Genomic DNA, 11,182 nt, shown 5'->3' with positions numbered 1-11,182 from the left:
ACTCCAGGTGTGTCCTAACATGAAGTGAGTATTGTTACTTTACATATCTGTTTCAACTGGTAAAGTCTGAAATGTGAGCAACAGTGTCAGTGTGTGGGTTTGGTGTCTCCTCTGAAGGCTGATTTTATAAAGCTGAACCTGATCTCATTTGTCATGATACCAACTCTAATACATGCTTACGCTGCATTCGCACTGAACATGCCCTCAGAAAGAGACTGATGTTAAGACTTGCCCTGCATTCTCCCTGAATGTCATGTAGCCATAGGCCAAGTGCCAGAAGAACACAGTACAGAGGCCATTTCACACTGGAAACTAACCTTTCTTTATCACTGTCTATCTCCAGCGTTGGGGGTAACTTGTTACAAAGTAATCTGTTAGAGTACTTGGATTACTTTTTTGCTGTCACGATTAATGTAACACATTAGTTCTGCAATTCAAGTAATCAGTTATTTAGTTAGTTTTTCATAAACATAATCTGTTACTGGAAAAAAATGCTTTCTTTCACAAAAATAAAAGAAAATCCCTGAAGCATTTCCACTGTTTCTGTTTCTCTCCTGCCAACGGAAGATAAACCTACAGTTGTGTCAATGTGCATGCGTAGATAGCTAATTCAATGTAGCGAGATGGCAGAGAGGGCAACATTAACTTTGTGGAATTATTCCCATTATTTTGAATTTTAGGGGGAAAAGGACAAGGACAACATCACGGTCAAATGCAAGTTTCATTTGGGGTCACCACCCCAAATATCAACTATTCTTACAAATAGGACCTTTGAGAGTTAAAAAATAAATCTCAATATGTTATCTTCCATTATTTTTTTAAACAAACACATAACATACACAAATATAATTCTGCCCAGACAAATATATCAGTTGGCTCATATATTCTGTATAATTTAGATCCTTAAATGACAAATTCCCATACATTTTTTCTCTGATTTGGCGATCATGTGTCCCCGTTTACATATAGCAGAGATCACTCACTCTTCTACTTGTAAATGTATCTATTAATGTATTATTAGAATTCATTAAAGTGGAGAAATTAAGGAAGAGAGTTTTGTCTTGGGGTGAATTAATATTGCTGAGACAAAAAGAGTCATCAAAGGTTATCTCACTCAATTGTAACTAGTCATACTGAACTATCATAACATGTCTAAAGCAGAAAAAAATAAAACATTTTCATATCCAATTGTAGATTTACATTCCATTGTGGCTCTGAGTCAGATTTTGGATACCGCTAAATATGTGTCTTTGATATGTCAGCAGGAGGCAGGGCCAGCACTAGTCAATTGCCAGCCAGTCACAGTAGTGATTTATGAATGACTTGTGTTGTTATTATGATTATTAGTCCCTTTTGCAACAGAAATACATGTTACATATATGTATATCAAATATAATATTGTATTTTTTTCATTATTTGTGTCAAATAAACAGTATTATGAGAATATTTTCACCTTGTAATTAGGCCACATGTTACACTCATATGAAGAGTTGACCCAGGCTTGATGTTAAAATTAGTGTCATCTTCATATGTATTAAAAATATATGTATTAAAGTAATGCAATGTTTTATTGAATATATCAAATGATATCTGGTCTGGAAATTTGATAAATATACCAATTATTTCTATTTTCATGCATTGTGAAAAAAATAAATAAATAAAAAACAATATCTAAATGCAAAATATTTGTTAAGCAATATATTTCTAATCAGTAATATACATCACCAAAGTATTATCAAAATGTTAAATCATATTTTGTAATACATTCTTGAAGCAAAATGGCAGTATATTGTTATGGAGTCCATTTTAACGTCGGTGTTCACCTGAATGTGGCAGTGGCTGGTGTACGCCTGTGGAACAAACGGCTTTACGTGCATTTTACGACAGTTAGTGGCTTCTTACGGCAGAACATGGCGCTACACTGTTCAGCACTGTGAGGGAATAGGGAATTGAACTGAAGACTGTTCGCTGTTTTTACTCTCAGTTCGTTCATAGAGATTTCATATTTTAGAGCTGTGTAGGATCCGCTCTCCGCGGTGCTCGGGCAGAGTTAGCGAGGCGCAGAGGAGACTTCATGAAGTGAAATGGCGGCACAGGGAGGCATCCAGTTCCAGGAGAAGGTCAGCAGACTGCTCAGCAGACAGAACGGGAAACCAGTGCTCAAACCCAACAGGACTCTGGCTCTGAGAGATGCTGTAGCTAACCGCAAGCTGAAGAAAGGAGGTATGAATAGAAACTGTGCGGCCGTTTGGCCTCAGCGAGCTTTGCTGATTGTAGCTGCTCATTCAGACTGAAGCATTTTATGAAGAATGACTCCCATAAGGTCAGCAGTAGAGACACAGGAAACATTAACGCGTCAACAACACAACGTGCAACTGGAGACATTTCGCGATACATAATGAACAGTACACACTATACATTAAATGAGTTCAACAAATATGGGATGTGGCATCGTACCTGCTCAAGGGTGAGCAATATGGATACAATTTTACAAGGTATAAATAACTTTATATCTTTTATTCATAAATAGAATATGGTGGTTTATTGGTTTGGTCTGTCAACTCTTAGGATGTCCTCACAAAAACTAGTGTGAAGAGCTGGTGTTCATATGGCTTTGTCCAGTGCCCTGGTCATATTCTGAAAGCCTTTGATCAACATGTACATATTAGGAAGTCATGGCAGTTCAAAGAAACAACGAGGAAAGAGATTTCAGTATTGTGAGGATGATTTCGCTGATAGGAAAGCAGCATGTGAAAAGGTCAATGCTCTTTTTATTTTCTTGTTTAATTACCAAACAGATGGCAGAAAAACATCACTGGTTTTTCTTTTTGAAAGTTTACTCTTGTGATTATCATTGGACGTACATCGGGGAGGGGGTCAATGTATTTGATATACATGAGAAAATGGTTCAGTGTGTATTGGTGGCTGACACATGAGCATAAGTGAAGGGGACTGTGGGACCTCCTGTATGGGCTGCAAAAGAAGTTGAAAGTGAACAGCCCTCTGTGTGTCAGTTTGGGCTTGATGACAATCAAACATGATGTGGCTTGACCAGTGATTGCATGTTGGGTCTAACTAAATGGAACTTTTATTTACAGTGAGGTTTAATTGTCCTTTCTGCTACACATTATGACTGCATGAGCCTCATTCAGGGCAAAGTGTTAAAAATCTGAGGAGTGCAATGGGATAGAAATGAGTCTGAGAATTAAAGAGTAGAGAAGTTGAATCTAGTGCAGATAGCGGAGGAATGCAGAAGGGGTGGGAAAAGCGAACCGGCAGACGGAGACGTGGCCTAAGGACCAGGCTTTTATAGGCTGGGAACACCAGGCCCAGGTGTCACCATGGGGCTCTAATCAACATCCTGCCCAGCAGTGAAATGCAATGGTGATTCAAAGACACTGCTGAGTAACAACAGCGGGTGTCATCATCACAAATGGTAAACATGAACATTTTTCTCCACAGAGGCCACCTGTATCACAGAGATGTCAGTCCTGATGGCCTGTTGGAAGCAGAACAACTTTGTGGATGGTCAGTGCTCAAATGAAGTGAGCACTTTCTACATATGTGTTGAGAAGGCTCAGGTATGTCCACACACAGCAATACAACCAACAGCTGAACTGCTTTCTGCTTTAAAACGACATGTATGTTCAATTTAAAATGCACACTGAGATATATATCACATTTAATTAAAATACACAAAATAATTTTGTACGTTGTAGGTCTTTGTGATATGGATGAAATAATTATACCTTACATATAACTATTGCTCCAAATATTAGTATTAATATGCTGTTAATAGAGGTTATTATGCGGACTGTTGTTAATCTCCTGACCAGCGATATGACATCATAGTCAGTACAATAACAGTTGCTGATCTTGCTGATCAGGTAAGAGTGGGTCTATTAACACGCACATTAATTCAGTGGAAATAATTAATTGTAATTTAAGTAAACCATTAGCAAAATCGGAATGCATTCAGTGACTGAACTGTAAAATGTACAGAAACCATAAACAACAACATTATAATCAAACATTTATTTGCTTATCTCAAGACAAAGACATAACGGTAACAAAACATGAACTAGACTATGGCGACAAAGAGGTTCGGGGGTTGGACCAGGTGTAAATGGAGCCGTGTTCGGCAACACAGTAGAACGTGAATGGAGGAACCTTAAAACTGACTGTGCTTGCATCCTTCAAAGCTGAGAGTACTGAGAGTAACTGAAAAAAACCCAGGAAATATAAGTTTGGACTTCATGTTTTCTTTTCCTAGCCTACACTTGTTGAACCTGTAAACCATCAACCATATTATACAACCCTTGGAAAGTTTGTTAGGTTATGTTTGATGAGGATGAAGAGGAAGGAGGCGTTGTAGCGATCCTCCTTTGCTGGCTTGGGGCCCTGCATCTCTCTCTTTCCATTTCATGCACCCTTTGGAAATTTGTGCAGGCAGTTTTAGTTTCTTCATTCTTGACCTTGTGCAGTCAGAACAGAAAGGTTCAGCAGGCCTCTGGCCTGGAAGTCCAGCGCATGCTCTTATTGCCAGCATGTAGCTGAAGTCCGGACAGGGGCTGGTGGCCCCCCTCGTGGGCGTCAAGCGGTGAAGACTCCAGTAGACTCTAGCTCTAGGTTATCTTCTTGCTATTCTGTGTATTCTCTATGTGAAGAGAGTTCAGCCTTTCTTTAAAGAAAATGTATGATAAAAAATATTAATTCAGTATGAAATGTTATGAGTGGCAACTAATAAGCATTACACACGTGGATGTATTGATACATTGATATCTTTGAACAGGCTCAATGAAATGAAATCGAGTATTAAAATTAACACACTATTGTCCAAGACAGTTCTTTCTGCTCTTGGATGAACATGACTGTAGAGTGAGTTAGCAGACGAGCATAAGATAAAGGTAAAGATGTTCCTTTATTGATCCCCCCTAGGAGAAATTTGCAGGTAACACAGTACAGAGGGAAATAAGTAGCAGCACAAGAGTAAGTCTCAAAAAATAGAGACAATAATAAAGAGATATTGGAAAGAATAAAATAACTCCTGCTCCTTGACCTGTCTCTTCTCCCACGTCCTTGCCTTCTGCCTCCACCACCTTGCACACTGCTGGTTGCCCTCCTGTCATCCTCTCTGACCTGATGATGTGCTTTGCTCTGGCGTGTCCTCGTCATCAGTCAACGATGCTCTCATCGTGGAAGCTCTAACATGCTAAACATCTTATCATCATGAGTCCAATACAATATTCACGTCCGTCTGTGAATCACTAAGGGGAACAAAAAAAACGTGTGGCAGGCCCACCACTAATCTTGATGTTTCAGCTTTGCCATATCTAACGTTACCATAGCCAGCTGCAGCTAGCTAAGCAGCAATAAGTTGCAACATCAAAGTACACTTTCCAAACAATTTCTGAATGCTAACAAAGTTAGCCTGACAGCTATCAGTACTAGCAATAGCTATGTTGGGTGTTTACGTTCAATATGATAATATTAGGTGTTAACTTACAGGTGAATGAGACATGAGGTAGTTACTTGTATTTGGATGTTAAGATGAAAACGATGCACTGATACACTCTTCTTCCCTCTGCTCGTGAGGACTTGGATTCTGTCTGTGGTATTCAGCAGTTGTCGGACAGTGCACGTTCATGGTTTGGGGGGAATGGCTTTGGAGAGAGGCCTGAGTGAAGGGGACGGGATTTACTGGCTGAGTACTTTCAAAATCTAGCCTGGGCTTGACAATTTTTCCATCTTACCAACCCCAGCTTTGAATTAGCAATTTTATGTTGTGACAAAGCTGTGCTTATGATCTGGTTAGGTTTAGGCACAAAAACACTCGGTTAAGGTTAGGAAAAGTCCATTTCTGGTTTAAAATAGGCACACCTGTTTTGGACACAACAAACACGGCTGGAGATGTCCTGAGTAATGGTTAAAAATATCCAGCTTTTGTTGCCACAAACACAGTTGGAAATGTCCTGAGGTTTCCTTAAAAATATACAGTGGTTTCACATTTACAGATGTTGAATCACAGTCTAAAACTGTGTTCACTGGCTTGCCAGCCTTCTCACCTGTAACTTCACCACTATCTCTTCAACCTCCCAATACGAAAGCCTGATCATAGGCATGTAATGTGAATGTGATATGACATGTTTTATAGAAATGTCAATACGGTAACTGCTAACATTTTATGATGGTACCTGTGCAGTTAAAAAACTTGTAGTATTGATTTAAAATTTTAAGTGATTCACTATGTTTTATGCTGTTGCATATGACAAAGCTTTACTTTTGGAAGAAAAACATGCATTAATGTGGCAGAGCGAAGTACTTCTGCTAACTCCTCTGTCACTGTCAGGTTAGCTTCTATGGGCAAACGAAAACGTTCACACTGCTGTTCACACAGGTTACAGGTATTTTCCGTCTCATTACTTGCTTCACAACATTGTTAACAAACCACTAATTTTGATCCATGTTTTTTAATTAATGTAATTGTCTTTTGCTGGCGCTGGGCAGCATGTGTTACTAACCACAGAAATCTGCCCTGATTCAAAATTTAGCAAAATATCAAAAATCAGTTTTCTGAATGTTAATTAGTAGCGTGATGTTGACAGAATGAAAAAGGTAGAACTAAGCTGCGAGGGTAACGCTGCACCAGGACATTTGACAGCTTGCACATGCTAGAGTTATCTTTAAGTTCATCTTCAAACAAGGCAGCGGATGCAAGCACAGACATATATACTCTGTGTGCACAATTATTAGGCAAGTCAGTATTTTGACCATTCCATTATTATTATGCATATTTTCCAACTCCAAGCTGTATAAACTGGAATGCTTATTGGATTTAAGCATATCAGGAGGTGTGTATTTGTGTAATGAGGGAGAGTGTGGCCTAAGGAGATCAACACCCTATTTAAATGTGTGCATAATTATTAGGCAGCTTCTTTTCCTCAGGCAAAATGGGCCAAAAAAGAGATTTAACTGACTCTGAAAAGTCAAAAATTGTAAAAAGTCTTTCAGAGGGATGCAGCACTCTTGAAATTACTAAGATATTGGGGCGTGATCACAGAACCATCAAATGTTTTGTTGCAAATAGTCAACAGGGTCGAAAGAAACGTGTTGAGAAAAAAAGACGCAAATTTACTGCCAAAGATTTGAGAAGAATCAAACATGAAGCTACCAGGAACCCCTTATCCTCCAGTGCTGTCATATTCCACAACTGCAACCTACCTGGAGTGCCCAGAAGTACAAGGTGTTCAGTACTCAGAGACATGGCCATGATAAGGAAGGCTGAAACCCGACCACCACTGAATGAGACACATAAGTTGAAACGTCAAGACTGGGCCAAGAAATATCTGAAGACAGATTTTTCAAAGATTTTATGGAGTGATGAGATGAGAGTGACTCTTGACGAACCAGATGGATGGGCCCGTGGCTGGATCAGTAATGGGCACAGAGCTCCACTTCGACTTAGACGCCAGCAAGGTGGATGTGGGGCACTGGTATGTGCTGGTATTATTAAAGATGAGCTAGTTGGACCTTTTTGGGTTGAAGATGGACTCAAACTCATCTCCCAAACCTACTGCCAGTTTTTAGAGGACACTTTCTTCAAGCAGTGGTACTGGAAAAAGTCTGCATCTTTCAAGAAGACCATGATTTTTATGCAGGACAATGCTCCATCGCATGCATCGAAGTACTCCACTGCGTGGCTAGCCAGTAAAGGCCTTAAAGATGAAAGAATAATGACATGGCCCCCTTCCTCACCTGACCTAAACCCTATTGAGAACTTGTGGTCCCTTCTTAAACGGTCAAATTATGGTGAAGGAAAACAGATGATGATTTAACGTATATTTATTTAAGAAATAATAATGACAATCATTGAGACAAAAAATATACGAAGTCTGCAAATCAAAATAAGACACTGCAACTGGCAGTGAGTCTGCTTTCTTTTCTTTTAGCAGTAAAGTAATATACTCTATGACTTATTTTATTGTAAACAATAACATTTCATGGTAAAAAAAAAAAAAAGAAGTAAACTTGCAGGAGGCTTCTTATAAATATGCACAATATATTATGCAAGTCAGCTCTCCATATCTTGTTTGATCAATATCATTTAAGGACTAATTGCTTGAGACATTTTGACCGGTTAAACAAGTGAAGGGATTTCCATTTCCTCTGGGAATATGGGATGAAGAGTACCGGTATAATTAATACTAAACACAACAGACTGATTAAAAATTCAAGCTTGCTTTATTTGTCCCTAGGGAAATTTAGTGGACATAAAGGCTGCCATATAAAAAATACATACACTTGATGCAGTAACAGACATAGGTGTCAGCATATTTAAAGTGTTGCTACATGTCACTGTCTACTGTCAGCATTTTTAAAGCAGTGGTTCTCAAACTTTTCATGTCAAGGACCCCCGAATAGATAAGTAATAGGTCAGGGACCCCGCACATGATATGACTTTGTCTCAGCGACCCTCATCTAAAACGATATTTGTTGTTAGATATGATTTAGTCCAGAGTTCCATAAGCGTCCGGAACTCTTAGATAACAGTGGACAGAGTGAAGCCCATGATCAGAATACTAACTCTTATACATGCTCTCATGAGGCTAACTTCTGGTCATTAATATTAATGAAAGTAAACAATTCCTCACTTTGCTGGGGACCACCTGAAGAACCCCTGGGGGTACCTGGACCTACTTTGAGAAAGTGTATGTATTTTTTATGTGGCAGCCTTTATGTCCACTAAATTTCCCCTGGGACAAATAAAGTAATGTTGAATTTTGAATCAGTCTGTTCTGTTTAGTTTTAATTACACCAAAACTTTTCATCCCATATTTTTTTAGAGGAAATGGAAATCCCTTCACTTGTTTAACCGGTCAAAATGTCTCAAGCACTCAGTCGACATATGATATTGACCAAATAAAATATAGACAACTGACTTGCATAATATATTGTGCATATTTATAATAGTAGCCTCCTGCAAGTTTGCTCTTTTTTTTTTTTTGAAAAATGAAATGTTACAATAAAATAAGTGTCTATAATTTTCTGTCATGGAGTAAAAATGTCTTATTTTGATCTGCAGACTTTGTTCATTTACTGTCTCTCTGATTGTCATTATTAGTACTTAAATGAATCTAAATCATTCAATATAAAAACGATTAATCAAAATCAGTTAAATTCAGATTCTTTTTATTCAGAAATTGATCATTGATCATTCATTATTGAATCAATCGGACAGCCAAAAATCAAAATCAAATCAAATCATGAAATCGCCAAAGATTCACACCGATACATAGAAACATGGCCAGGGGGTAGGGTAGCAAACTACAAAGGCTTAAAATAAGTCAGACTTTGAATATTTCGAAATGTTGTAACTTGCATCAGACTGATCTAAAAGTAAAATGAAGCTTTGCATAAACACTACAGACCAGTTTCAATTATTTTAGTGATATTGCTTTTCTTAGTAATGTGTTTGATAACTTCAACTATGTTGAACACTGGCGCTGGTAACAAATCATTGTCCTCTTTCACAGGCTGCTATGAAGAATAAGTCGGAACAAACCAAGATGCAGGGAGGACGTCTGCACCCAAAACAAGCCACAACGCTGCTGAAGAGATTCCCCAACCTGCGCACTGAGATCTAAACAACCAACATTTTAATGAATAAGTTATGCAGACTGGAAATGTGCAGACTAATAAGAGGCCACTGGACTGACTGTTGGAGCTGTGTTTATTTATGTTGAGCTGTTGACAAGAGTTATCAATAAATGTATGATTCTGATTGTATGAACAGCATACCGTATACTTTTCCTAAATAAATAGAGCAATGAGCAGAACACTGAAAAGGGTGATTTCAACGCAAACACACTGCACTAACACTTCAGTTTGTACCATCAGGTTGCCAAAGGTCATTCAATCATTTCATATTGCTGCTGTTATAGTACAGCCTTTGTATTCACAACACACTGTGTCCTGAATTGGCCCTGATAAAAAAAAAAAAAAAATGCTGCCATTTTGTCTCAATCCAATTTAGCAGAGTGGTCTCATTCAGTGCAGAGATGTTATTAGTGGACACGATGGAATTCTTCTTCTTGGGTTTCATGGCTCCTGGCCGGAAGCTTACCATTATCACTGAACACTTGGATGCTTGGTCATTCCTGTGGAAGCTCAAATTGATGTTAATGAAATAAGCCTATCTGACAGATAGCGTTACCAGTTACCAGTAAGCAAAGCTCAGTGTGGTTGAAATGGGTTCAAACTGTTTTTTGTTCATCAGTTTCTTTCTATATGTCTCAGTTCCACTCTACACACTAATTCAGGCAGATTTTGAGTCTGTACACTTTAAAGTGACGAATATTATTGTACTTTAGCGTTTAAAAAACACATTATTTTTCTCATACTCATATCCATTGCTGCAGCACCTCTATTCACCCTCCGTCTGAATGCTCCATTTTAGCCTCTGTCTCTGTAAGACTCCCCTTCACAAAAGCTCACTCTGGTCTGATTGGTCAGCTCTGTTTCAGAAGGGTCAAACTATTGGCCTACATCAAGCAAAGAAAACAACTAAGGAGATTACTGAAACTACTAAAATTGGGTTAAGAACTGTCCAACGCATTATTAAAACCTGGAGGGATAGTGGTGAACCATCATCTTCTGACCAAATGTGATTGGAAAAAAATCTTGAATGATCGTGATCAGATATCACTTAAAAGTTTGCTGAAATCAAATGGTAAAAAACAGTAGAACTCACGGCTATGTTTAATAGTGAAAGCAAGAACATCTCACACACACAATGTGAAGAGAACTCAAGGGACTGGGACTAAACAGCTGTGTAGCCTGAAGAAAACCACTTATCAGTGAGGCTAATCGGGAAATAAGGCTTCAATTTCCCAGGAAGCATAAAGATAAGACTCTGGAGCAATGGAAAAAGGTCATGTGGTCTGATGAGTCCAGATTTACCCTGTTCCAGAGTGATGGGTTCATCAGGGTAAGAAGAGAAGCGGATGAAGTGATGCAGACATCATGCCTAGTGCCTACCGTACAAGCCTGTGGGGGCAGTGTTATGATCTGGGGTAGATTCAGTTGGTCAGGTCTAGGTTCAGCAACTTTAAAAATGAGTTCAGCTGACTACCTGAAAATACTGAATGACCAGGTTTTTCCATCAATGGATTTTTTCTTCCCT

The 11,182-nt window shown here is 38.7% G+C and overlaps 1 protein-coding gene across 1 annotated transcript; it reads left to right on the top strand.

Moving 5' to 3' along the window:
- The first annotated feature begins 1,889 nt into the window (after positions 1–1,889).
- chchd1 (coiled-coil-helix-coiled-coil-helix domain containing 1) lies at positions 1,890–9,836 on the top strand. Its single transcript, XM_073482039.1, has 3 exons — positions 1,890–2,223; positions 3,463–3,581; positions 9,534–9,836. The coding sequence occupies exons 1-3, from the start codon at positions 2,085–2,087 to the stop codon at positions 9,642–9,644; spliced, it is 369 nt and encodes a 122-aa protein (XP_073338140.1). The 5' UTR covers positions 1,890–2,084; the 3' UTR covers positions 9,645–9,836.
- Positions 9,837–11,182: the final 1,346 nt, after the last annotated feature.

This window comes from Pagrus major, chromosome 15, assembly GCF_040436345.1.
Source record: "Pagrus major chromosome 15, Pma_NU_1.0".
NCBI classification, from domain to species: Eukaryota; Metazoa; Chordata; class Actinopteri; order Spariformes; family Sparidae; genus Pagrus; species Pagrus major.
Note: the sequence above shows the minus strand (reverse complement) of the source record. Positions and strands in the feature narration are given on the sequence as shown.

Bases quoted from the DNA above. Each gene is read 5' to 3' on its own strand.
- chchd1 (XM_073482039.1), top strand. From the start codon at position 2,085: ATGGCGGCACAGGGAGGCATCCAGTTCCAGGAGAAGGTCAGCAGACTG. The intron at 2,224-3,462 runs GTATGAATAGAA...TTTTCTCCACAG, and splicing joins CCGCAAGCTGAAGAAAGGAG to AGGCCACCTGTATCACAGAG. The intron at 3,582-9,533 runs GTATGTCCACAC...CCTCTTTCACAG, and splicing joins TATGTGTTGAGAAGGCTCAG to GCTGCTATGAAGAATAAGTC.